This window comes from Olea europaea, chromosome 12 (assembly GCF_002742605.1).
Source record: "Olea europaea var. sylvestris chromosome 12, O_europaea_v1, whole genome shotgun sequence".
Lineage (NCBI taxonomy): Eukaryota > Viridiplantae > Streptophyta > Magnoliopsida > Lamiales > Oleaceae > Olea > Olea europaea.
The window spans coordinates 30,055,268-30,081,147 of record NC_036248.1 but is presented as its reverse complement, the minus strand read 5'-3'; the positions used below and the strand labels follow the sequence as shown (position 1 = coordinate 30,081,147).

General features: G+C 34.3%; 4 protein-coding genes across 6 annotated transcripts; 1 reads left to right on the top strand and 3 right to left on the bottom strand.

Annotated features, from left to right (window-relative positions):
* Window positions 1-685: 685 nt before the first annotated feature.
* On the bottom strand, window positions 686-2,430 carry LOC111406358. The gene is made up of 2 exons (XM_023035772.1): window positions 1,829-2,430; window positions 686-907 (listed from the first exon to the last, which is right to left on the bottom strand). Exons 1-2 carry the CDS (start codon window positions 2,254-2,256, stop codon window positions 892-894), a joined length of 444 nt encoding a protein of 147 aa, XP_022891540.1. The 5' UTR covers window positions 2,257-2,430; the 3' UTR covers window positions 686-891.
* An 8,878-nt stretch (window positions 2,431-11,308) lies between these two features.
* LOC111406357 (protein FAR1-RELATED SEQUENCE 11-like) lies at window positions 11,309-16,727 on the bottom strand. 3 transcript variants are annotated; one of them, XM_023035769.1, is made up of 5 exons: window positions 16,439-16,723; window positions 16,131-16,244; window positions 14,143-15,149; window positions 12,876-13,328; window positions 11,309-12,489 (listed from the first exon to the last, which is right to left on the bottom strand). In XM_023035769.1, the coding sequence occupies exons 3-5, from the start codon at window positions 15,109-15,111 to the stop codon at window positions 12,106-12,108; spliced, it is 1,806 nt and encodes a 601-aa protein (XP_022891537.1). In that variant the 5' UTR covers window positions 15,112-15,149; window positions 16,131-16,244; window positions 16,439-16,723; the 3' UTR covers window positions 11,309-12,105. The 3 variants fall into 3 exon arrangements, with proteins under 3 accessions (XP_022891537.1, XP_022891536.1, XP_022891539.1); XM_023035768.1 differs by having other exon boundaries at window positions 16,131-16,224; XM_023035771.1 differs by lacking the exon at window positions 16,131-16,244 and having other exon boundaries at window positions 16,439-16,727.
* Window positions 16,728-21,237: 4,510 nt separating this feature from the next.
* Window positions 21,238-21,970, top strand: LOC111407065. The gene has a single exon (XM_023036398.1). It carries the CDS (start codon window positions 21,450-21,452, stop codon window positions 21,759-21,761), a length of 312 nt encoding a protein of 103 aa, XP_022892166.1. The 5' UTR covers window positions 21,238-21,449; the 3' UTR covers window positions 21,762-21,970.
* A 500-nt stretch (window positions 21,971-22,470) lies between these two features.
* Window positions 22,471-23,827, bottom strand: LOC111406893. The gene is made up of 5 exons (XM_023036255.1): window positions 23,767-23,827; window positions 23,455-23,511; window positions 23,100-23,269; window positions 22,759-22,828; window positions 22,471-22,673 (listed from the first exon to the last, which is right to left on the bottom strand). Exons 1-5 carry the CDS (start codon window positions 23,825-23,827, stop codon window positions 22,471-22,473), a joined length of 561 nt encoding a protein of 186 aa, XP_022892023.1.
* Window positions 23,828-25,880: the final 2,053 nt, after the last annotated feature.

Genomic DNA, 25,880 nt, shown 5'->3' with positions numbered 1-25,880 from the left:
CCCCCCATTCCCCCCCCCCCCCCCCCCCCTCAGGGGAACTAACATATAGAGTTCTCACTGATATCGCTTTGATTAGTGCTTTGTAAATATTTTAAAAATATATTAATATGATTTTTATATAAAATTACAAATATAAATATAGTAATATATGAAATAAATTTTTTTCATATAAATAGTAGGAAATGGCAATGGGCAACGAGTGTTGAGAAAAAATTAACGACAACAGGCAATGATCATTGCTAAATACATCAATGGCAACAGGTATTGAACATTGCGAAAACATCAATGACAACACGCAATGAATGTTGGTAACACTTTAACGACAATGTGTAATGAATGCTGTAAAAAACTTTGTGCAACGTTCATTGAACGTTGTTGTATCCTTCTATTCTATAGCAACGTCGAAGCTCGCAACATACGCCTGGACATTGCAAAAGGTTTTTGACAACATTTTTTTATCGTTGCAAAAAACTGTTTTTGGTGTAGTGGGTGTCTAACTAGTGACCTATGTCAATTTATTTTGTAGTTAGAAAAAATAATTCAATGTATACAAAAAATAAAAATTAAGACATGATGGGAAGAGTTCTTAATTTTTCAATTAGCTCGAGTTTTTTTCCATTTTTTATTTATATAAAATTAAATTTCATCTTTTCGATATAATTGCCTATTTCTCAACATCAAGACATTGTATTCTAATCCTTTTTTCTTCTCATTCTCTATCTCTTTCAGATATTGAGACTGCATATAAAATGTAATAAAATTAATTATAAAATACATTTATTGCCCATATTTGTGATTCTTATCTCGACACTTAACAGTATAATTTTCTTCTTCTTCTTCTTCTTCTTCTGCTTCTTCATCATCATCTGTTGTTGTCACTATTGCAAGTGGTTACATTGCCAAATGGCTGCAATAATAAAGTCATGGTGGAGAGAGAAAATAATGAATTAAATCATTAACTCTTAACCTAAGAAATCTCAACGGCGAAGTGAACATAAAAAGTGGAATTCTAACTAGTAAATTTAATCAAACAACTATAAAAGACACAAAAGTATTCCAAATATTTGAGTAAAGCTTCGTTATCATTGCTCTAAATTAATATAATTAAGACTTAGGAGTGGGCATTATTTTTACAAAATTATATGATTAGAGAAAGTCAATCGATTTTAGTCAATTATCAATTAAATTGATTTTGAATCTTAGAACTAAAAATCAAACACTTCTCAAGTTGGATTCTTATTTTATGCATTCAAACAACCAACACTTTAAAACACCTGAAACAAAAAGCACTGAAGTGAACTAAAGCATAAAAGAACCGTATTAGTAGTTAGTTTTGGTGCAGTTACATTCCCTAATTATAGATCCTTTTGGTTCCACACACAAAATTTTCACTAATATCTGATTTGAATTACTCTGTAGGTACAGAATTTTTTGCCAGATTTTATACAGAGAGAGAGTTGTTTCCTTGTTACTTGCTGTTGCCAAAAGTTATTTTTGACAGCAACCAATACCTGCAAGACAGCTGTGTTTCCTGAATAATATTTGTCAAAAAAATCTTTACTTGTAGCATTTCTCGTCTGATTTAAATCCACTTTATCGCCGCACATGAAACTTTTGATTCTTCATGTAGAATTTTAACTGTTGTTCGACTTTATCTTGTTTTGATTAAAATCTACCCGAATCAGACCGTCCACATCCAAATAGATACAACTAATATAAGTATTGCAAGATATAGAACTTGTATAAGGAAATATAGAAAAATCAAAGGATTCTTATTTTGTTGATCAAAATATTGTGTGATAATGGAAGATAGTCAAGTAGTTATTACCGTTGGCAGATGATTTCGGATCCAATTCGGGTCGCGTCACGGGGCACCATTTGGCTCTGTGCCTTTAAAACAGATTTGTATATCTCTGTAATCATCCTCTCATCATACTCTTTCATCGGCCCCCTCCCAAATCCACTCACGCCACCCCCTGGGAACCCGCCGGCGCCTGCGATCACTGGCGTATTAGCAATCTTCATCATCATGTTCACGTACGCATCTCGGAGCCGGCGCAACAACTTTTTAGGCGAAAATTTGATCTTCAATTTTATCCTCCAGAACCGCCGCCGCTGTTTCGTACCATCGGCGGAAGTTAGCTTTACTACTCGGATCTTCCTTCTCCGACGGGCAGTTCCATTCAGCCTTTCGTACCCGTTTCTCTTCCAGTATCCTTTGATTCCATTGTACAGAGTAGCTGGCACCGATTCCATGCTTTTCACTTCACCTTTTCAATATACGTAATGAGATAAACTATTACAGATATGACATTTTGAGAAGGAAAAAGCTAAAGTTTGCATGTGCGGGGCTGCGGAGGAGGTAGGAATAGGGTGGGGTATATTATTAATGGCATGAGATTGATGGTGTAGTGGCTGATAAATGCTGGGGACATCAAGTTGGCTATCATTTTCATTCTATTCGAATTTTATTGAGGAGGGATTTAAGTTCCTACCTATCTTTTACTAGGTTAGACGGTAGCATGAGTTTGGTAGAGATAATGGGGGTTAAAAAAGAGAAAATTACCTAGAAACCTATAATTAAAGACTAATTTTCAAAAAATAAGGGAATTAATTTTCATTTCACAGATCAGATGATAATTAGATTTTAATAATTATAATTAATAAAATTTTAATTACAAATAATTTACAGGTTCACCGTCTTCCCCACCCCACCCCACCCTCAAAATCAATTTCATTTTTAGCATCAGTAGTTGCCCAAACTTTTCTCTGTCCCAAATATAATCACTCCAAAAATGAAAAGAATGGGATTTTGCGGTTCTTTACAGGCTAGCGTTCATCTTCGCTGATTTCGACCCCAACTCAACAACCTTTGTGCTGCCGACAGAGCTTTTCCCCACTAGTCTTGGATTTTTCTGTACCTTCCTTGTGACTAAGACGAAAGGGAGGCCACTGGAAGAGATTTCCAGCGAGGGCGATGATGGTGACGTCAAGGAGACATAGATGACCGCGAAACAAACGGTTAATCATCCCGAAAACAAACGATGTTAGCTGCACCAACGGCCTCGTCGCAATGGCGAACCAAAATAGAAAGACTTATTCATTGGCTCCCTGAAGCTTTATGAGGATAAAAGTGATCGCCACATGGATTTCGTGCTAAACGGATCTAGGGCCATTGATGAATCTAGAGCAGATCTACTAGAGTTTTTTTATTGGTTGGAATTTGTTGCAACTTGTTTGGCCTGAGATGAATGGGAAATTATTTGATAATGGAATGGGTTTGATAAGCTCTTTTGCTTGAACTTGGTTAAGATCATTCAGAAATTCTAATATCAGGAGTTTAAGGTTTAGTCGATGGTGTTTTTGTTTTGGTGTTATTTTCTGTGGCCTGGATACACAGTGTCTTAGCAATCAAATTCTTCATTAATTGATGATTTTACTACATAAAATTGGTACTTGAAATTTGTTCTATCTAAAGTTGGTGATTTTCTAATCCAATTTAGGGGTGTTTAGAGATGTGATGATTTGTTGGTGGTGGCAGTACTATTGGTGATTTTCTAATCTGTGGGGTGGTTCTGTTGTTGTTGTTGGTTCTGTAGATGTTGCGATGCTGGTGGTTGGTGTGTTATTGAAGGTATTGGTCAAAGTGATGGTGGTAGTGATTGTTGTTGTGGATTTGAGGTGAATGTAGATTTGAGTTGAAGGTGTAGTTGTGGTGCATTGTGGTGTTGGTCTTTGATGTTGCAGATTTGTTTGTGGTGACCCTCTGTGATAAATAATATGTTTATTGTGATCGGATGTGATCAATTTTGTCTTTATTGTGACCGTTTGTGACCAGATTAACAGAGAGTCACAATTTGGACTGATATAGTCACAAATAGTCACACTAAATACAAATTTGGTCACAATTAGTCACAGATAACACATGTCGGTGATTTGATCACATACAGTTACACATGACTTGGGATTGATCATAGACAATCTGGTCACAATTAGTCACAGATAACACAGGTATGGTCACAAACTATAAATTAGGTCACATATAACACAATTAGTCACAAATCTCGTCAACTACAATGAAACACCACTGTCACCACATGGTATTCAAAACGTTGCTACTACCACCACCACCACCACTATCATTAAACAATCAATTGCAATGCACCTTCATCACCTACAATGTGCTATCACCCCCACCACGTAGATCTATTTTCTAAATATAGTGTCACCTCTCCACCTCCACTACCACCACCTATAATGTTATTTGTGTATGTAAATGTATATAGAGAGAGAGTTTCTGTAGAGAGAATATTTTTAATTTTTGGAGTTTTCTATAGTGAGAGATAAGGTGGGGGTTGGGTCTGTTGGAGTGGGGGTATAGAGAGATTTGAATTTTTTAGATTGCTGGGGTGGGGTAGAGTAGGATGGAGTGGTCACCGGAACATTCACTGGAATGACTTCCAGAGTGATCGTCGAGTCAATAGCCATCTCCAATGGAGAAGTAGAGGGAAGGTGGTGTAGTAGGGTGAGGTGGCATGGGTGGAAATAATTAATATATATTATATTATAATTTAATATTTAATAAATTTATTTACCACCTGATTTTTGAAATATTTTAGCGAGTTTGTTATTTATGAAATGTAATCTTTATAACTTGGAGTTATGTATTGATCCCGTTAAAAAATGTGCTAAAGCCGGGTTACCAACCTATATTGTCGGACTGTGCCAGGTTCGCCTAGTAATAAATATGAATATATGGTTAAATTAATGTTTAATTTTTATTGAATTTACAAACATTTACAAATTTATTTCTAATTGAAGACTTCTTCAATTTAAATTTGAGGAAATTACAAAAAATGTCCATTTTAACATAATCATTTTCAAAATGGTCCAAAATTTTTTAATATCCATTTTTGCAATTATTTGAACGAAAGTACCTCTAAGTAGATTATATGAGAAGTTACATTAAAATGATGTTCTCGACATTTCAAATGTCGTTCTCGATATTTGAATTCATTTATATTTCAAAAGTACACATATCAAATCGTAATATTAAATGTTCTCGACATTTCAAACGTTGTTCTCGACATATTAAATGTCTAGAATGACATTTCATTCCGAATATGACATTTTTCTACATTTTAAATATTGTTATTGACATTTCTGTGTTTAGCATTAATTGTGATTTGACATGTGCAATATGAAATTATTTATTCTTTCATTAAGGGTAAAATAGAGAATTTGGTATCAAATTTGATCATTTTTGCAAAGATTATCAAAAGTGGACATTTTTAAATTAATATGTGTAAAATTGGACATTTATATATATATATGTCATAATTTTTTTCAACAAAAAAATAAAAATAAAAATCCCCACTCTTGTTTGACACCTCATGTGCATGTTAATTTATTATGTATACAAGTAGAATTATTTAATTGAAGATTGGTTGAAATATGTACGTGTATGTATTTCCATAACTAGTGGTCCATTATCCAGGGCGATATGTTTTTAGTAATTTGGAGTTTTGATGCCCTTGAGGGAACTAGCTATCATAAAATGGTCCGAAGTCATGTTTTTTAAGTATTAATTTATCAATTAAGCATTAACATTTTGTTTTAAAAAATTAAGTGATAATGTAAATGTAACTAACATGTCACATATAAAATTAAAGTTACAATTACTAAGGCACAATCGCACAATTTATTAGTCACAATCATCTATCCGAATATGTCATAGTTAAAATGTTATATATCATTGAGTAATTTTATTTATAGGGGCTCTACGTGGCATCCTATATGGCAATTTGTGATTTGATATATTAATGTGGTAGTTTTTTCTTACTTCATATATCAAATCACCAATCATCACATATATGTCATATAGGGCGATTGCGACAATGAGTGACTGCAAATAACATTATTCTACTATCAAATTTTTGAATTTTTTTTTCAAGTTCGTTAATTTTGAAATTGTATTATTAAACTATTATAGTTATGAAATTTTCCTATTAGCTAATATCAAGAGCGAATAAATGTTAATATTATTGAAACTATTACTATTAAATGATAACTTGTTTAAAAAATTAAATGGTTAGAAAATATGAGTTTAATGGTTAAATCATACCACCATGGTGCAACTGCGCACCATGCAAAAAGCCATATAATCGGCATGGTTCAAGGTAATAATGAAGTAGCACTAACCCTAAACTTTGCACTCATAAATAGCATGATGTCTCTTTAATATTGTTATCGTGTAGACATGATAGGGAAGAAATCGCCATTAGATGCAATCTGCAACAAATGTAATCGAAAAATTAATTCAAGCAGTAGGTTTAACTTCTTACTGTCCACTACTGTCTTAATCAAATTTTAGCGGGTGGCATTTGGTAAATGCTATCGTTTGGCCCCCATTCTTATTATCATTCTTTTTTTCTCTCTCATTTTCAATCACACAATCTTATATAAAATAATATTATACGCAAATAAAATTTTTTTTATTATTTTTCAACCACACATTTTTCAAAAAAAATAAAATAAAATACTATTCCTACAATTAAAATTTAGAAAAAATGGGGGCCAAACCTTGTGTAATCTCATGCCACGGAAAGCAAATATGAAATGAAAATTGAAAGTAAAGAAAGAGCCACTTTCATTAGCCATTGTAAGGTTTCATTGTAACGAATTACTCAATACGCCACATAACATTAATATTTACGGTCAAGCAAAAAAATGAACAATATAATTAGACCCTACATGTTCAGTATAAGCTAGGACCAAACCAAATATGCATACTTCAGATTGAGTTCTTTTTTTCTTTTTCTTTTTTCTTATGATCAAGTAAATAAATTTGTTTTGAAAAAAAAATGAATACAACTATTCCGGGCATACCTGAGCATAGATGTCAAACATTATGAAATATCTAATGATCTAAAGCAATAGATGATAAGTGTATTTTATACACTTTTTCGAGGTTTTAAATAAGGGTAATTGACAAAAACGTCCCTACATTTCATTTTTTGACATTTTTGCCCTCATTTCAACATTTCTTTGCACTGGACGTCATTCTGTTCACATTGCGTCAGTTTTTCCGTTAATTAAATACAAAATACATTTTTCTTTCCATAAACAAGGGTAAAATTGTCCTCACCTATTTCACCCCTTATTCCCGCCATCAACTTAGTCCATAAGTAATAGTAGTAGCAACATGAATATGAAAATACTTTAAATTATTACGTTAAATAAAGAAAAAATATCGTGAACAACATTATATTTCACAATTCCACAACTACTGTTGTTGTCATGTTGGGCTACTGAAAAAATTTAGAAAGACATATTAAATGGGTGGTCAATTTATAAAGATTAATGTTGGATGTTCACTTCTAGTATATGCTTATTAAAGGTGAAACCCATTGGGTAAATTGAGAAGAACGAGTGGAAATGGATGCTGTGACGTACGTATTACATTTTAATGGTGAATGTCTCATTTTGGCTCAATGGATAATATGAACTGGTCCTATTCACTTCTTCTAAGAATTGAATTAACCTTGTGATAATAGTCCCTACGTTGTTATATTTTTTCTGAAAACATCCCTACCTTTAAAATGTATTGGTGAGAAATGTCCCTACCTTTTTAAAAAATTTGCGAATAACGTCCCAACCTTTTAAAAATTTTGGCAAGAAAAGTTTGTGTTTTCTTCTATTTTCCTCTTGTTTATACACAAAAAAATTCGAGACTGATTTTGGGAAAACCCATATCTTTCGAGAAAGTGACAGTGGTCCCAATCGGGCCCATGACCCATTTAATGGTGCTTGATGCTAGCATTTAAGCATTGGCTGCCTTCTCCTATATTTTTTGTTCCAAAAAAGAAAAAAAAGAATTATTAGTAGTTAGCTTCATAACAATACTCAAATAGAGGGCTCGAGAAGAAACACAGTACCAGTGCCAACTCCTGGTGCTTCTTCACTTCATCTTCTCACTTCTTCCAACTGGAATCTTGACAAGTATTTTTCTAACTGTCTCTGCCTACAAAGTTGATGTTACATGCTTTCAAAATTCTAAAAGTCATACAAGATGAAAATAAATTGAAGTAGAGAGAAAAAGCAAAACTCTGATTCCCGTGCTGCTTTCTCATTTTTCATTTTACACCTTTGAGCAATCTCAGCTTTCTTCAGCCGTTGTTCCATTCACCCTTGTTTATTAAAAGGGTTGAATAAAGGGGCGAAATAGGTGAGAACAATTTTATCCTTATTTATTGAAAGAAAAAGGCATTTTTGTATTTAATTAATAAAGAAATTGACAGAATGTGGACGGAAGGACGTCTAGAGCAAAGAAAGGTTGATAAGAGGGCAAAAATGTCAAAAAATGAAAGGTATGAACGTTTTCCACAATAGACTTGAAAGGTAGGGATGTTTTGTGCCAATTACCCTTTTAAATAATGATATTTTATAGTTTTTCTAATGAAATATAACCTAATTCAAGTTATATTTTGTCAAATAGGTAAAACTCGATGTTTCATGAAGAATTGGAGAAACAAATGCAAAAATAGTGAAAAATGACAAAATCCAAAAGTCGAGGACTAAATTACATACAATCCATATATGAGATGGGCGACAAAATAAATATCAAAGATGCCAATGATTTAATTGGATACAATTGAAAGATAAAGGAACAAGATTACAAGAAAAAATGGCTCGATCGAATCAAATACAAAGTTTGGATACTAAAATGCAATACTTCAAAATTTGAGTTGGATTGCAAAACGATGATTCAAGAACGCCTAGAGTCAAATAGAGTTGAAGAGAAGTCAATGGGATGAGAATTTGTCGAAAATGATCAAAATACACGCGTGAGAAAGTTCGACAAAAAATTGTACTATATTTAAGCATAAGCCTGCAACCTTGTGTACGTATAGACCAATTATGGAGTTACTGAGGCCAAAACAAATCTAATATGCTTAAGCACCAAATGAACCATGTGTACGCATGGTTAAATTTCGCGAAAAAAATTGTTTCCTTATTTTACTTTGGAAATTTTTTGTATTATATCTTTTGGTACCCTATTTATACTGTAAGCTATCCAAAACGTAGGGACCTCCTTAGACCTAAAAGTTTCTATATTCTACATATTTTGGAGGTGAAGAACGAGACTAAGTATCAAGATCAAGATGGATTATACAAGTTTATTAAATAATATTCATCACTTTTGAAGATTCAAGCCAAGAAATTGGATTTTTCCACTTTCTTTATTATTTCTTCTTTTTGGGTGATGTTTGTCCAATATTTATTGTATAATTTAATCATTAGAATGCTAGACTGGTTTTTCTATTGCATTGGATGAATAATGAACCCTATTGTATATTTGTTTTGATTTAAGACTATTAATTTAGTTATTTTTTGATTGATTTTGCATACTTATTGTATTATTTAATTTATTGGCCACCAATTGAATAATTAGTTGCTTGTTGTAGTGTTGGGAGGCTCATAATAAGTTTAGAACAAGACAAAATTAACATTCTAAATATAATTATGAATAATCTTTATCAGTTAATTAAATATAATTATGAATAATCTTTATCACATATGTAATCACATATATAACTTATAATTTAATGCATTTTTGTCATATGAATTCTGACTAGGAATAAAATCGGATCGTGATTAGAATATACTTAATTTATCTTAGAAAAGATAATTAAATACACTAGTGTTATCAATTGTTACAAAAGCATGAAATTGACCATATTATGAATCAAGAATTAAAATAAATGTCAATAGGGGGTTCAAAATCCAATACAATCATTCACATATTTGACAAAATATTTTTTATTGTTTCCTTAATTTAGAATTAATTTAAATATCAACAAAATCACGTCTTTTGTATCACGAACATCAAATTTAGTAGTAACTATTGAACTAGAATTAAACATTATTCATCGTAGGACGATAACTCACAACTCACTTTATTAGTACTTGTAACGATCCGTACGCTTGTGGATTCCACGCAAATAATATACTTAAATCGAATCCAACCATGAAGTTTCAAAAGTTGCTGCAACTCTATCTAATCAAAACTAGAACTTGAGGTGTTGAACCTCTATGCAAATGTAGGGTGATCCCCTACTCGTTGAATCATTTCGATATCAAGAGTGGGTTTCCTCTTTTTATCTTTCTTGACTGCAGGAGTACGTAGATCTCCACCTTGCCTTTGAACTTGTGATTGCATGTCGTCGTCGTTCCTTGTTCCTCCTAAACATGGCCATTGGACTTATTCATTCCTTTCTTTTTGCTAGCGACCTCAACAAAGGGATATTCCTGCTCGTCCCTATTTTCTTGCACTGATTCCCCACGAGCATTCTGGCCATTTCGTCCAGCAATGTACTGGCCATTTTGTTCATAACTGTTCCGTCCCTTATGCACGACCTTTTTCCTGTTGACAACCTCAACGAATGGTTCGACCATTAGTTCAGTAAGCTGCTTTTGCTGTGCATCCATCTGGTATATCTCCCTGTCCAACGGAATTTGCCTGCATCCAATTTACAACAATTTGTCCATTTTTTCCAGCATGTGCTGCTGATTCTGACTGTGCTGAACTGTTGTCATAAATCTGTCCATTTATCCCATGTTGATTTTGCTGTGTTTTAGGCTCCACAACTAGGACTTGCTTAGTATTTGCGCCCCCAGCTTGATTTATAATTGCAGTCTGATTTTTCGAGGAGCATGTAGCTATCTTGTGCCCAAACATTTTACAAATTCCACAATTTAGGCTCATGCTATCCCTTGCTGGATTTTGATGTTCATCATTTCTTGTCACTTTGAAAGCAATTCAAGACATGCTAGTGTATGGTGGGAATTAAAATTCGATCTTCAGTAAATTATGATAGAATTTTTTGAAATGTGTTGTTGAAAAGTTATAAGACCTATGGAAGATGTGATTAGTATTGGTTATTTGACTTTGATTTAAATTAAAATCAAATTTTAATCCATACCAAACGGACTCTATGGAAAAAGATGATACTGATGAGACAGACAAACAATCATATCACTTGGCCTATCTTCCTAAATCGTGCCAGGTTCTGCAAATCAAACATTCCTTGGGATAATGCTATGAAAGCAATGTGCTTATCAGCAAGTTTGCCATTTAGTCATTGTTTGGTAATCATTCTCTCAAAAACCTTTTTTCTCATACTCATTTTCAATAGTAAATTCTTACAATAAAACATTCTTCACGTAAATCTAAATTTTTTTCCCACTTTTTAACTAAACATTCTCCAAAAACTTACTATTCAAAAACTCATTATCTTCAAAAAAATTGTCAAACAGGGACTTGATTTTTGTGCTCAACAATTTTCCACTGGACTCGAGACCTGAGGAAATGTGCTGTTTGGAATCTTTGAATGGTACACAACTGTAAATACATTCTCAAGATTTACACTTCATGTGGAGATTAAGCAAGCATGCTATTTCAAACTCTACACTGGCGAACAGGAGATAATGAATATTGCGCTACGGACATTGGACTTCCACTATACGAAAACTATGTAAATCCAGTCATTTTCACGAAAGTACGTTCCGTACGCATAAGATTTTAACTTTTTTTATTGATCCAGTCCTGCGGTGTAAATCCAGCGTACCAAACACATCAACCTATAGAAACCCAGACCCATCTCCATTGAATTCATCACCTCCCAGCACAGGGCAGTCGCTAGCATCATGTCCATATTGACCACAAGGAACTGTAAAACGCCTTCTCTTCCTGTATATATCTCCCAGTCCATCTCTCCATGGTCTCTCTTTCAACTTTTCAAAAGCTAAAGATTCACGAGGGTTTCCAGTGAAACTTTGAGCAATACCATCAGAATCTTCAACTTCTGGAAGCACAAGGGAATCAGATGGACTGTTATAAGCAATATCATTAGCACCGTTTGATGCAACAGGAAATTCTTTGATTCGAGCCAAAACCAAAGCGATATGATCACAAGCAATATCAAGGCGATCTTCTGTCTCGATTGATTCTGTAATTAGTCTTGAAATCATTGATTGCAATAACTGAATCTTTCCAGAAGTAGCATGCACAGGTTTAGTTGATGACAAAGGGACATCACGCCATCAATTGGGCAGATATTGGTTGGGAATCTGAAAACAATTGTTGATTGAGAGAACACGAAGAACGTGCCTGCAGAGGATGCCTGAAAACTCAAAGTGATTACAGTTACAGCTTATCAACTCATCATTCGGAATCCATAGTACTTTGCACCCCACATCCTTTTCCGTATGGTGTCTCACAATAAAGTAATTCTCATCTACAATTAACGATGCATATTGAGGTGCCAATAAGAGTTCCTCCTGTAGTTGGCAGAAGGCATATGGTGTAAGAACAGCTGCAGCATTCGACTCAATTGGGGAACCCGTTTTGAGGGATACTTCAGGTATCTTACGTAGCATCTTTTGTTTTGTTTCTGCTTGATCTTTAGCATCTAAAACTGTGGCCACCTGCGAAAGAGTAAATACAAGAAAGATTGCAGCACTAGGCATCCTTTAATTATAATTGCACAATTAATTCCCGATGACAAAGGGTGTCCAAATCTTTTTAAATAGTCGTGTGGCCTTCGAGGGCACATGCCTTATTTCAAATCCAAATTCTAGAGTTGAAAATGTGAGAATCACAGGACATTTTTATGGAGATTTTGACGGTTTTTGACACTGCGGACAGCAACTATAATAGAAAGCTGAATGCCATCTTTCTCTTTCTTAAAGATCAAGGACCAACTAGATACTCGGACAATAGGTACTAACGATACAATTTTCTCTATATAAAATTGACAGCTGTAATAAGTAATAACTCATAAAGTAACAAATAGAAGGAAATAGTTTGGTACCTTCTCGACCTGCTCGACAAAATTCTCAAGCATAGATTGTGCACTCAAAAAACGTTGGATGCATGACTTTATCGATTCTGACTGGGATGTACTAGTCATTCCTGCAAAGAAATAACATCTCAGAAAAGGTAGTGCCCAATATGTACGCAATGCATACAGGCTCACGACATGGTTATTTCCATGCAGTCCATATGCATCAACCATATCCCTCCATCCCACTTCAAATTCCTCTGTTGAGTGCAAATTATAAAGCCGATGGAACTCAGATTTCCAGTTATCATATTGCGAGCCAAGTACAACAGAAAACCAATCTGGAAACTTTGAAATGACATGCCAAAAGGCAAAGGCATGCTTAGTCCGTGGCATTTCAGTAGCAACTGCTTCTTTAAGCCACATGTTTTGATCAGTTAAAATTGTTCCCGGAGCTTTTCCATTCATGAATTCCAAGAACGTCTGTCAAATACAATGAAAGAATATAAATGACCAAAATGGTATACTCTGGAAATCTCAAAATTACTCTATACGGATATGATGAAAATGCTATATGATCCCATTCTATTAACAGATAACACATTGTAAATGGTGCGACAATTAAATATGGCCCTCTGGTAGGGATCAAAACATAGATAGGGTAACAAATTGGTGGAATTAGAATGCAAGTTTTTTCTATTTTTTTCTCTGGGAGTAAACAGGAAAAAAAGAAAAAAGGGTAAAAAAGAAAATAAGTAATATTCCTTTGAACACTTGTCGTGCAATCAAAATTCCAGCATTCCGCTCCTGAAAACGAATGTATGAGGGATTGAACATTTGTCAGCAGATGCTAAATGGCAATGCTAGCAAATCACAGGCTTAAGTGAAGTGTCTATTAGCATAAACAAAATTTTATCTCAATGAACAAATACTAGAATGTTTAGCCATGCTTAAAAGTAAGCGAGGTTCAAGTAATTGTTTGTTTCCGTTGAATATCTCACTTGGACCAAATAAAATAAGTTCAAAGCTTATTTACTTATAAGTCAACCTTTTAAACTTTATCCAAACATATTCAAAGTATAGAAGTAACAACCTCGTGCTCACAAGCATCATTAGGATCCTAATAAACAAGTGACTTGAAATTCTTTCTGCATCTTGCATCAAGGCATACACGAAAATGCAGTCAAATGTTGGTAAATAACTCAAGTAATATCTATAAGGGTTAAAAATAAAACAAGAAAATCTAAACATCAGTCACGGAAGAAACATGGAGAATGGTGCTTATGTAATTACTTACCTTCAGAGCCCAGGAGAATGACCCCATATTTTCATCCCTAATAAGTACGCAGCCAAAGAAACAATTCGTTCCATGATTGTCCACTCCAATCCAAATCCCGAGTAACATATCATATGTATCCAAGCGGTGAATAGTATCAAAAACTATTGTATCTCCAAAGGCCTCATACAATCTGATTGATGAAGCATACGACCATGCAATGTGCTCTAACCTGTTATTGGCATCTATCTTAAAGTTGTATTTGAAGTTGGGATCTTTGTCTTTCTTCTCCTTGCACATTTTGAGAAGGTCGATTGGGTCATCATCCCGCTCCACACTTCTGAACGACCGAAGCAAGTTTCTGACATCAATCTCTGTGAATGATAAACAACCTAGCTTAACGCCTTTTTCTAGCTCCATTAACCTAAGCATTTGCCGAACTGACATCCCAGCTTTTGCATACATGCATATACGACTCTTGTCATCAACAGTCATTGTGCAGTAGGCAGGGAGTAGTCGAGTTTCACTGAACTGCAAGAGGTCATGGTTATGCATATTGCTAAAACCTGTGACACGCCATTCAGCGACGTCGAAATTTGCCCTTTTTACTATTCTCATATATGCTAGACATCCACATCGCGAGGATATTCGATTCCTTTGTAACTTTCCATCATCTAATGGCTTCAGTTGTGGAAATCCACCACGATGGCATGTAAAATCCCTTCTTGTAATCCCCTTGCCTACACCGTCTTTTCCACGAGTCCGATGACGTCTGATTGAGAACCCACATTGCTTGGCAAAGCTACAATAGAATTCATATGCTGCATCCTGAGAGACAAATCTTTGACCAATGAATGGCACAAGGTTCACAGATGCTTGTCGCGACAAAATTGTGTCCTCTGGCATTTCCTCTACAGTTCCATTATCATTTGGAGAAGACTCTGATCCATTTTCAGAAGTTTCTTTCAATATAGTTGTTATTTCAGGCATCACTCCGATCAAGATAAACCAATATGCAGATACAGCAACTGAGAATAATTGGAATTTTAGTATGACTACGACCAATATCAAAGATCCAGTAGAAAATTTTAGGGACATTAATTAACATTTCACAACTAGAATTCTTAAGGCTTAAGGCTGCAGTAAAGATATCATTGTGAGGCCAGACAACTAAACTCTTATGGCATGTTTGATCAGGGGACTGAACAGGATTAGATAGTATTTGAAATTAAGAAAGAAAAAGAAACTAAAATCTTATGCACTATAGTGTCCAATTCACTCTAATATCATGTATCAAACTTGACATTAGAATTATGTTCTCTTTTTTCTTGGGGTATGTGTTTTGATGGGGGTGAGGGATCAGCAAATGATAATAGTACAAAATGCTGAAGATGAGTATGCTTGATGGTACATTTCACAAGAACCTAATCACAAGAAGATCTCTGTAAAGTGGGGAGAATGCATGTGGAATACCAATTTCCAATGCTTAATGAGGTCATTTTCAACCCAACCTATAGCCAAAAGTTAACCATGACGATACATACAAGTAGCCAAGAAAAAAAGGGACTTCTAATGCCTCTAAAGATTAATGATAGTCTCACCCCTACCAATCAATCCCATGTGTTTGTGGGTTATCTTTCATTTTCAAGGGTAAGAATAATCACTTATTACAGTGAAATTCTAGAAACTTCCACATTCGACAATAAACAATGAATAATCCACCAACAAAAGTTTGTTTATCGTTCAAAATTTCTATATCCAGATCAGTACTCAACAATGTGATAACAATGACTATGACACCTCAACAAGCAAAAATGGCAATGATTTTAAATTCAGTAACGCCTTAGTCGTCCATGCTCTATCTTCATTTTCTTCGCCTACAGAGAATAATTTTCGTCCCATGTTCAAACTGTCATTGCAATTCCAAATTTGTAGCGTTTAATCATACAGTCAAATTAACATTTCAAATAATCTTAAATTTAAGCAACTTCGATAAGCAACAAACTCACTGTTCTAATTTACATCATCAGCTACAGTTCAAAACGCTTCTCCACATTGATGATCCCTTGAAAATATCATCTTCATACCGCTTGATTCGAAAGTCTGAAAATTAATTGCCATGACTTCAAATAAAATACTCAATATTTAGGATCTAATCCTTATCTTGATAAAAAAAAAAAATGTGAACTAATATAACAAGCAAAATTTGTTAATCCCTGAAACAACAAACGTACGGCCATGAAGAATTTTTATTTTGCATAAAAACAAAAATATGATTTCATACAAAAAAAAAAAAAACTATAAGTAATCTACTTACCGAATAAGAGGGAAGATTTACTGGAGCTACTGACTTTGAGAAATAAAATAGAAAATTCTAGAAATTTTAAGCAGAAAAATTAATATTTATTGGGCGGGTAAGATCAGGAAAGCGGGAGCGGTGCGCTGTGCGCATCCAAGCAGGAAGATGAACTCTTGGCAGCGTTGAAGAGCTACCGTGCGCTGAATGGTGGAACGGGATTATCGTGCGCAAAAGGCCCAAACATTTGCAGTTGCGGTGGGACCATGTTGCTCTCGAATCTTTTGCGCCTATCACGGTACATTATATCAAGTGCGTGTACGTTGCCACTGGCGTAGATTAGATGGAACCCTAGCTGGACTTGGGCCATCGCCGACTGGATAGGATCTGCCTCTACAGATTGGAGCGGGCTTTAATTCTTGTGGAAATTACACCAAACCATATTTTAAGTATTTGACATTTTAAAATCATATTGATAGTTTAATATTTCAAAAATCAGAACTTTTATTAATTAATTAATATACATAAAAAATAATTAATCTAACAAATCCTAATTTCAAACTCTAAATTACCTCACTTTTGTCTCTATTCTCACCTCTCAACCACCGAATATCAACAGTGGGGAAATAAAGTGAGATCGTCGGCATCGGAGTGAAGCCAATCGAAGCAATGTCATCGATACAACCTCTAGTCCAACGATGCCTGCTCCTCCCTCTTCTGTTTCTGCAGCAGATCCACTGTGAGTTGTGGTGGTGAAATGATCGCGAATCACCCTTCGACAGTTTTCCCTTCGTGAATCATCGTGAATAGCGAAGATGAAATGATACCGCAAAGCGGATCCACCACTCCGACGACTCTTCACAGTAGCGCTCGAAGGAGAGGTAGTTTGGGTTGGTGGCAATTTGTTGGGTTTGGATGGTGTCTTTGTGTGATGGTAATTTGTAGCGGTTTGGGTGGGGTTTGGATGGTGATCTCTATGGTGGTAGGGATGGTTTTGTGTGGTGGCAATCCGTGTGGTGTTGTTGTTATTGTTGGAGTTATCGTAGTGGTTATGTCGATGGTGGTGGTGGGTAACGCCGTTGGCAGTTGTTGGTTGTGGAGTGGTACTTTGGAGTGGTGGGATGGGGTATGTGTGCTGTTGGTGTTGTAGCGGTGGTGATATCGACGATGGTGGCGATGGAATGTCATTGGTGGTGGTTGGTGGTTGTTCGGTACTTTGGAGTGGTGGAATGGGGTGTAGGTATTTGTGACGATTTTATTGGTTGATTGAAATTTGTGACTAATAAATTAATTAATTTGTGATCAATGTGTTGTGGTTTTGGCGGTGACAGTGGTGGTGGTGCTGTTGGAGGCAGCGTTGAAGCGGTGGTCGTAAGTGTTGGTGGTGGTCATAAATTATTTGACTCATTATGACCAATGAATTGGTTCATCAGTGACCAATAAATAATATGTAATCAATGAAAAAGATAAATTGCGAGTAAGAAATAATGCGTGACCTAAAAAATTAATAATTTGTATTTGTCTAATAAATTGTGTTCTATATTATTTGTGATCCTTAAGCTATAAAATTTTTGATTCGTGACCGAAAAATAATCTGTGACCTATAAATTTTTTGATTTGTGACAGACAAATAAGTTGTGACTAAAAATTAATCGTGACTAATTAATTTTTTTGATTTTTGATCGATGAACGAACTGTGACCTATGAGATTTTTAAATTATGATCATAAAATTTCTGATTTATGACAAAAAAATAATAAATTACTATTTAAATTATTATTTTGTGATCAAATTGTATAGATATGTGACTTAAATATATTTAATTAATTGAACAATTAACTAACTAATTAAATCATAAACAATTTTTAATAAAAATCTGATTTTTGAAATTTGAAACTTGTTTTCTTAATTTTAAAATATTCCATACTTATTTTATGAAATTTTGCCATAATTCATCGCTCATAATCTTATCCAGTATTACAACTGGAGGCCCAATCAAATTCAAGAGGGTCAATTCTTTCTTGGACTTCAAACCCAAAGAAGCATATCCATTCAAGAAATTTATAGCATGGTTGGTACGATATGCTAGGATTTATAGAGTATTAAGTATTAAAAATAAAAATAAGATAAAATCTTTTTTAATGTATAATTTATTTCTATCAATTGCACGTTTAAAAAAAAAAAAACATATTTTTTAAGCTTTGTGAAACATGTTCTAAAAGCAATCACATGAGTCTTAAGACAGTTAGTGCTTTTTTGTGCCCCATTATTTGTAAGTAATATATTATAGAATAGTGATTGATGTTAAAATGTATGGTTAGAAAAGAAAGAAAAGTTTTTTATTTACATATAATATTATTTTAATGAAAAATGTGTGATTGAAAATGAATACTGCAAAAAAAATAATGTGGTAGAATGGGGCACAAACAAAGCCTTAATAAATCTATTCAACCAAATTAAGTGGACCCCACAAGAATATATGTTGAGCTCAACACTCGAGTCTATATGCTACCTCTCTTATTTACTTCTGTGAGGTTTATTTTAGGCGGAGCAAAGATTTTGCTTCGTATCCCTTGTCAAAATAGGCTAATGGATAAATTCATCGAATAGTTTAAAGAAAAAAAAAAAAAGGTTGAACCCCAACCTTGAGAGCCCCCACTGTCCCGTCCCTACAACTTTATGAGGGAGGTAAATCTTGGGATGTGCCCCAACAGGTCAGGGAACAAGAGCTGCCTGTACACTGCGCCTACAAGGAATTCAATTCCATGTTTCAGGAATTGAACCCCCACACTGCAATTGTCAGTAAGGTGTGAAATAACCCCACTTTTGTACTTTGCACCACTAGGTTATGCCTCGAGGGGCTCAGAATAGGCTAATGGATAAATTGATCGAATAGTTTAAAAAAAAGAAAGAAAAAAAAGAATAGTTTTATATTTGCCACCACAAGTAGGCGGATGTGTTTCTCTTAGAATTGGCTCGAGAATTTGTAGTTTTGACTCAATTTATATCTTGACATAGTAATTCTATATCATCAAAGACAACTCACAAAGATACTGTTGAGAAGTTTGATTTTAAATTAAATAAGAACATATAATACTTAGTTCATTGTTAGCTTTTGTTTTGCTTCGGGCAAGCAAGTAAATCTGCAGTGTAAACCTTGACTATCGCCTATTGGATATGGTAGGGATGGCAAAAAGTTGGTTAAACCCGATATCCACCGCTTAATCAAGTATTCCGGTCGAGTAAATGTAACAAGGGCCTTGTCCCGTTTAATCTTTATTTTTTCTAAGAATCCAATAAAAAAAACTCCACAAATTTTATTCATTCTAATAGAAGCTGACAACTAAAATTATCTAAAAAATATGACAAATAATAAAAATTTTAATTTATCAAGTATATTTAAATAATTTAACTTTTAAAACTAAAAAATAAAAACTAAGAAATATATTATTGACACACTTTAATGAATAAGGATAATAAAATGAAATATTTTTAAGAAAAGGTAAACGGGCCCGCTCCACCCCCTTAAACAGGTAAGTGGGTGGAAAATTACACAGCGTGGCGAGGGGCAAGGGAGGTTGCCCGACTCTGACACGCTCTGTTGCCATCCTTAGGCTATTGTCAAGATTTTCTCTTTTAGATAAAATTGTTGGATTTGCTAATAGTATATCAGGGATAATAAATAAATGTAGGCACCGAAACAATAAAATATAAAGTTTCTTATATTAAAATACACACAATGACGTAACATTCTCAATGACAGAAAAAACCACAAAAATTGTCTTTTTTTTTTTAAATGAAATATTAGGTTTAGAAATATATAGAAAAATAGTTGTGTTAAGCAAGTAATGTTAGATATGGTGAAAATTGTTCGAAAATTTTGAAGCTCTGCACACTTTACTGCTCGATCTTAGCTTATGCTTGGCTTATGTTTACAACCTATTTATAAACATTCAAGGTTGTTTTTATCTACACATAACTCTTAAATACTACTCACTCATTTTTATCTATATATTTAAACCGTTGATATACACTTTTCAAACATGTTTTGAGCACAAATATCAAAACTCTATTTGAACTTTTCATAAGATTGTTAAAGAGTGCCATTAGAGGTGTCAAAATATCGAGCTACTAAATTTTGAAGTGCCTCGCTCAAGAAAGCACGGCCATTGGTACATTATGCCCCATTAGAGACCATGATTGATTTTATTGTAGAGGTTCTAATCTACATAAATCTATACTAAAATAAAAATTACTCGCGTATTTCGTACTCAACATTTGGGTAAAATAGCATATTTATCCCTAGCATTTGACTAATTAGCACAACTCTTCGTTTGATTTTTCTATTTATTTGACTGAATACTATGCTTAAATTTTGACCTCTCAACGATTTAGTGTCATTCATATTAACGAAAGAGTAATGCTATGTAATCTCATTGGAATTGTAATCCTATTTCAGGTTGTACTAGTTGAGAGGTTAAATAAAAAATAAAATTAAATGACTCATTTAATTTCACCTAATAATTAATATTGTTAGAGTTACCTAAATTGAAATTGCAATTTGTGGAGCATTACTTTTAACCAGAAGGGTCATAATTCCTTTTAGCTTTCGTTATAAATACTCGACTTTTGTGTAACTCCAAAAAAATGAAAAATTTGAAGTTGACGAGAGGATCTGACTTTGACACATGTACATGAGTGGCAGATCGATCGAGAAAGTTGAGGTTGGCACGACATTAATTATAAAAAAACTTTTAAATTCGAAAAATTAGATTTAAAAAGTAAAAAGAAGGAAGCATCGAGTACACAAACCCACCAACACAGCCTTACAGCTCAAATTCTGGCCCTTCTGACATTATTTTTGTCTCACAATTCCCATTAAAAGGAATATTTTTCACAACGCCAACCCCCTCCTCCTCGCGCAGTAATCAATGAAAAGGACAGTTCAATTATAAATGTCTTCCGAAAACTGCCCTTGAAAAGTATATTTTGACACCCAAAATCTCTCTCTCTCGAGTGGTTTGGGGGTAACAATGGAAGACATGGGGCGGCCGAGTTATGGTGGCGGTGGTGACTGGAGGCCAAAGACGGTGAGTGGTTCTGGAAATCGGATGTACACGACATCGAGTCAGCCTCATTCGCCTGATTTGCCACCGGTTCCAGCTGTCACTAGGCCGAGCCAGGTGGCGGCGAAGCCATGGGGATTCAATGATCCTGAAATGAAGAGACGGAAGAGAATTGCAAAGTACAAAGTGTACACTGTTGAAGGTAGAGTCAAAGTATCAATCAGAAATGGATTCCGTTGGATCAAGAACAAGTGCTCTGAACTCATCCATGGCTATTAGGTTGATACTGTTTCTTTATTTCAGCTTTTTTTCTCCTTTTCTGTGTCAGATTTATGAATTTCAGACAGGATCTTGACTGGTTTTATTGAATTTAGATTGTGTTTATTTTTGGACATATTTTAGGATTTGTTCATCGTTGAGAAAGCGTTTAAAAAACGAATCGTTAATGTGTGACTGTCTATTTTTAAAGTTCTCTCTCGTTTAATTCATTAATGCCCGATCGATTGAATTGTATATTATTTCTATAGTTCGTTGAGTTCTAGTTACCCTGGAGATTAACATCAGATTTACAGTAGATTTTGATAGAAATTAACAAGACGAGCTGTTGAAAAGTTATGGATGATGGATCTAATTAAAATTAATTGTTGATTTTAACTTAAATTAAAATTAAAGTTTATATATATATTTTTTAATCAAACAAGGGCTTAGTATTCCTTGCTTGTGGCGAGAGATTTCATTTGACATATTTGGACAAAATATGTTACAGGGACCTATAATAGCTATAAAATTTAATAGAGCAGTTGTTGAGGAAATGAAAAACTGATTTCACATTCAATTCTAGTGTCTATGTATGTATTACAACGAATTATATAAATAGGGAAAAGTTGAGCTAACTAACTACTTCTAATTACTACTTACTGCCTAACTGCCAGCTGTACAGCTAACCATGAGCTGATTAACAGTGATTCAATTTTGGCGTTAATACCCCTCAAGATGGACTATGCAAGTCAATAATAGTCATCTTGAACAATAGAAGAAAAAAAACAGAAGCTGGAACTGGCTTAGTGAATATGTTAGCTAACTGGAGCTGAATACATATAGATAGGATTTTGATAAATCCATCCTTGATCTTATCAAGCGATCTCAATGTGTTTCTTATGAAAATAGGATTATTGGCAATATAGATTGCAGCTTGGTTATCACAAAAAGATCAATGCTGATGTATGAAGTGAAATCTAAAAATCATGAAGTAATTGGTGAATCCAAACAAGTTCACTGGTTGTGGAAGCTAATGCACGGTACTCTGCTTCTGCAGAAGATCTGAATAATTTACTCTGCTGTTTAGCCTTCAAGATATAAGTGAATCACCAAGAAAGACACAAAACCCTGTGATGGACTTCCTTGAGTCGAGACATGATCCCCAATGAACATCGACAAATGCTCAAAGTTGGAAGGATGAGGAAGTAATGAACAGTATTTCTTGGCCTGGTGTTGCTTTAAGATACCTTAGAAGATGATGGACTGCATCAAGATGAGGCTGAGCAACAAATTGGATGAGTTCATGGATTGCAAGGTAATGTCAGGACGAGAGATTGTTAAGTAAAGCAACGGTCCTACAAGTCTTTGATATAGAGATGCATCTTCAAGAAGGCCTCCCTTAAAGGAACTGAGACGAACTTTGGGGTCCATAGGCAATTGAGCTGGTTTACAAGCAAGGATGCTAGTGTCTTCAAGGAGCCGGAGATTGTAATGTCTTTGAGAAAGAAAGATGCCTTTATGGGACCTGGCTATTTCCAAGCCAAGAAAGCATTTAAGGTTTCCAAGATCTTTCAGTTTAAACTAGTTATGTAGAAATGTTTTCAAAATTTCAATCTCTTTAAAGTCTGGTCCAGTGATGACAATGTCATCAAAATAGTCCAGCAATGCAATGAAAGAGGCACCATATTCCTTTGTAAATAACGAGTAATCTAACCTGGACTGATGAAAACCATGGAGGATAAGAGCTTGAGAAAATTTTGAGAACCATCGCCTAGATGCCCATTTGAGACCATAGATAGATTTATGAAGCCTACAAATGAGTTTCTTCCCCTGAATTCCGACTGGAGGTTGCTTAGAATAAATTGAAGGTAGGTCCATATAGATTTCTTCAAAGAGGTCCCCATGAAGAAAAGCATTATTCACATCCAAATGAATAAGATGCCATTTCCATATAGTTACAATGGCAAGTATAACTTTCCCAGTGACCAGTTTAGCAACGGGAGAAAATGTCTCAATGAAGTCCTACCCTTCTTGCTAAGTGCAGCCTTTAGCCACCAAGCGAGCTTTGTAACAACCCTTGTTGCCATCAGACTTGTATTTGATTTTGTATACCTACTTGCAACCTATAGAATGCTTCCCTTTAGTCAATGAAGTAACAGTCTAGGTTCAATTCATTTCCATAGCTGCTAATTCAGGGGCCATAGCATCCCTCCAGCGATCAAACTTCAAAGCTTGGTGGTAGAATTGAGGCTCAAAGTTGGAAGAAATATTAAGAAGAAGGGTGCTATGTAAAGGTGAAAAAATTGAATATGAGATGTAATTACATAAAGGGAACTGTAACTGACAATTTTGAGGGGTAATGTTGGTAAGGAGATTACAATGATAGTCACTAAGGTAAGATGGGGGCTTACATGTTCTAGTAGTCTTTCTAGGAATAGGTGGTGTGGTTTGAGTACGATTTTAATCTTGGACAGGAATAATTTGTACGTCAGTAGAATCATTTGTGTAATTGATTTCGTCGTCAGTTGGAAATGTGGAAAAGAGTGGTTATTGGAGAAATAAAAAATTACATGAGGTAGGACTCAGTCAAGGAAAGGATAACCAAATCATTTGAAGCCTTAATAGCACAAAATGTCCCTACGTTTGGCGTATAGCGTGCAAAACGTCCATACTGTTTCAGATTTTTGCATTTTCACTCCTATTTCTACGTTTCATTGCGAAAAAGTTCTTTTCACCAATTTTTAACACAAAATGACCAATATACCCTACAATTTAAATACAAAAAAAAAGAAAAAAGAAAAATAAACTAGATGTGCCTATTTAGGTTGATGGTGATTTAGGATAAACTAGCCGACTTGGATACTCCTCTTTGCTATTGGGGCTATACTAAATGATTGGATTGTCAAAATGTTAAATTTGATAATGGATAAAATCTCACGTTGAATACGATGAAAATATAGACCTATTTATAAATGTTTGTAATACTTTTCTTAATAAAGTTCACTTTTTAAGATGGAACTCTAAGTCTTAACCCTTGTTTGATTTCAATTATTTTCAGAATTCAATGTTAGGTGGTAATTATGTGCCATTCTTTTGTGAGTGAAAACCTTGTTGTTTGCTTGATCCGTTGAAATTATAAAAAGATAGAAAAAAAAAAAGGATAAATTAGTGGATGATAAATATAACTAAAAAATTATAGTTTGACTTTGACTTGTAACTCCTGTTTTACCAAGCTTTTTGAGATTATAACCTAATGTGTTCTTGATATGTGTGAATGAAAGTTTGGTTTAAGAGATTCTTGCCAATCGAATCAGTCGAGTTTGGGTAGTTTCAAAGCGCTGCTAATTATATAATCCCATATTTGATGGTTATTATATAGAAAAATTGAGGGAAAACGATGTTTTGAATAATATTTTATGGATAATATGTTACTAAAAAGTAGAAAAAAGTTTTAAGTTGTTGTGTAAAATTTTTTATTAGGTGAATATGTGATTGAAAATAAATATAAAAAACAAAGAGAATCAAATAAAAGCTAAATATTGCATTCAATCACTCGTAGAAACTTAAAAAAATTTCATAGTCAATGAGAGAATATTTTTTTGTGAATAGATTTTTCTCTACCGAATAACATTCAGAAGTAGGCGACTCAACAATTTTTAGAAGAAGGTGAAACATCAAGATGCAATACTAATGGGAGTATTTAAATAAAGGAACATGTTATGTGTACAATAAATATGTACAACATTGTTCACACACACTCACATGTATTGGATGGGGTCCACGATTAAAATAATCACGGATCCCACTCTTGAGTGAGGGTTGTAAACGTTGCTGCACAGCAAATGCTGTACATTCAACAAAATCCTTAAATAAATCCGCTTAACTCTTTTACCAATACTTGAAAGTTTAAACTGAGGTTGCAATTTTCATGTAAACTTCCCGGTTTGGTTCATCAGATTTTCTGCCCCCGCAAGTAGAAGCCTTTCATTTGGTCTTTGTTTAATTAGGTAAAACTACTTAACATGTGAATTTGATTTTTCGATAAGTGATTTTACGAATGCATAATATGTGATTAAAAAAATAAAAAAAAAATTATGAGAAAATGTCAAAAACAATTTTTTTATTTTTATTTTTTCGGAA

Bases quoted from the DNA above. Each gene is read 5' to 3' on its own strand.
- LOC111406358 (XM_023035772.1), bottom strand. From the start codon at position 2,256: ATGGAATCGGTGCCAGCTACTCTGTACAATGGAATCAAAGGATACTGG.
- LOC111406357 (XM_023035771.1), bottom strand. From the start codon at position 15,111: ATGCCTGAAATAACAACTATATTGAAAGAAACTTCTGAAAATGGATCA. The intron at 13,329-14,142 runs GTAAGTAATTAC...TGTATTTGACAG, and splicing joins CATTCTCCTGGGCTCTGAAG to ACGTTCTTGGAATTCATGAA. The intron at 12,490-12,875 runs GTACCAAACTAT...ACTCTTTCGCAG, and splicing joins TTGTCGAGCAGGTCGAGAAG to GTGGCCACAGTTTTAGATGC.
- LOC111407065 (XM_023036398.1), top strand. From the start codon at position 21,450: ATGGAAGACATGGGGCGGCCGAGTTATGGTGGCGGTGGTGACTGGAGG.
- LOC111406893 (XM_023036255.1), bottom strand. From the start codon at position 23,827: ATGGCAACAAGGGTTGTTACAAAGCTCGCTTGGTGGCTAAAGGCTGCA. The intron at 23,270-23,454 runs GTTAGATTACTC...GCTTGGAAATAG, and splicing joins CATGGTTTTCATCAGTCCAG to CCAGGTCCCATAAAGGCATC. The intron at 22,674-22,758 runs GTGAACTTGTTT...GTGATAACCAAG, and splicing joins TGCATTAGCTTCCACAACCA to CTGCAATCTATATTGCCAAT.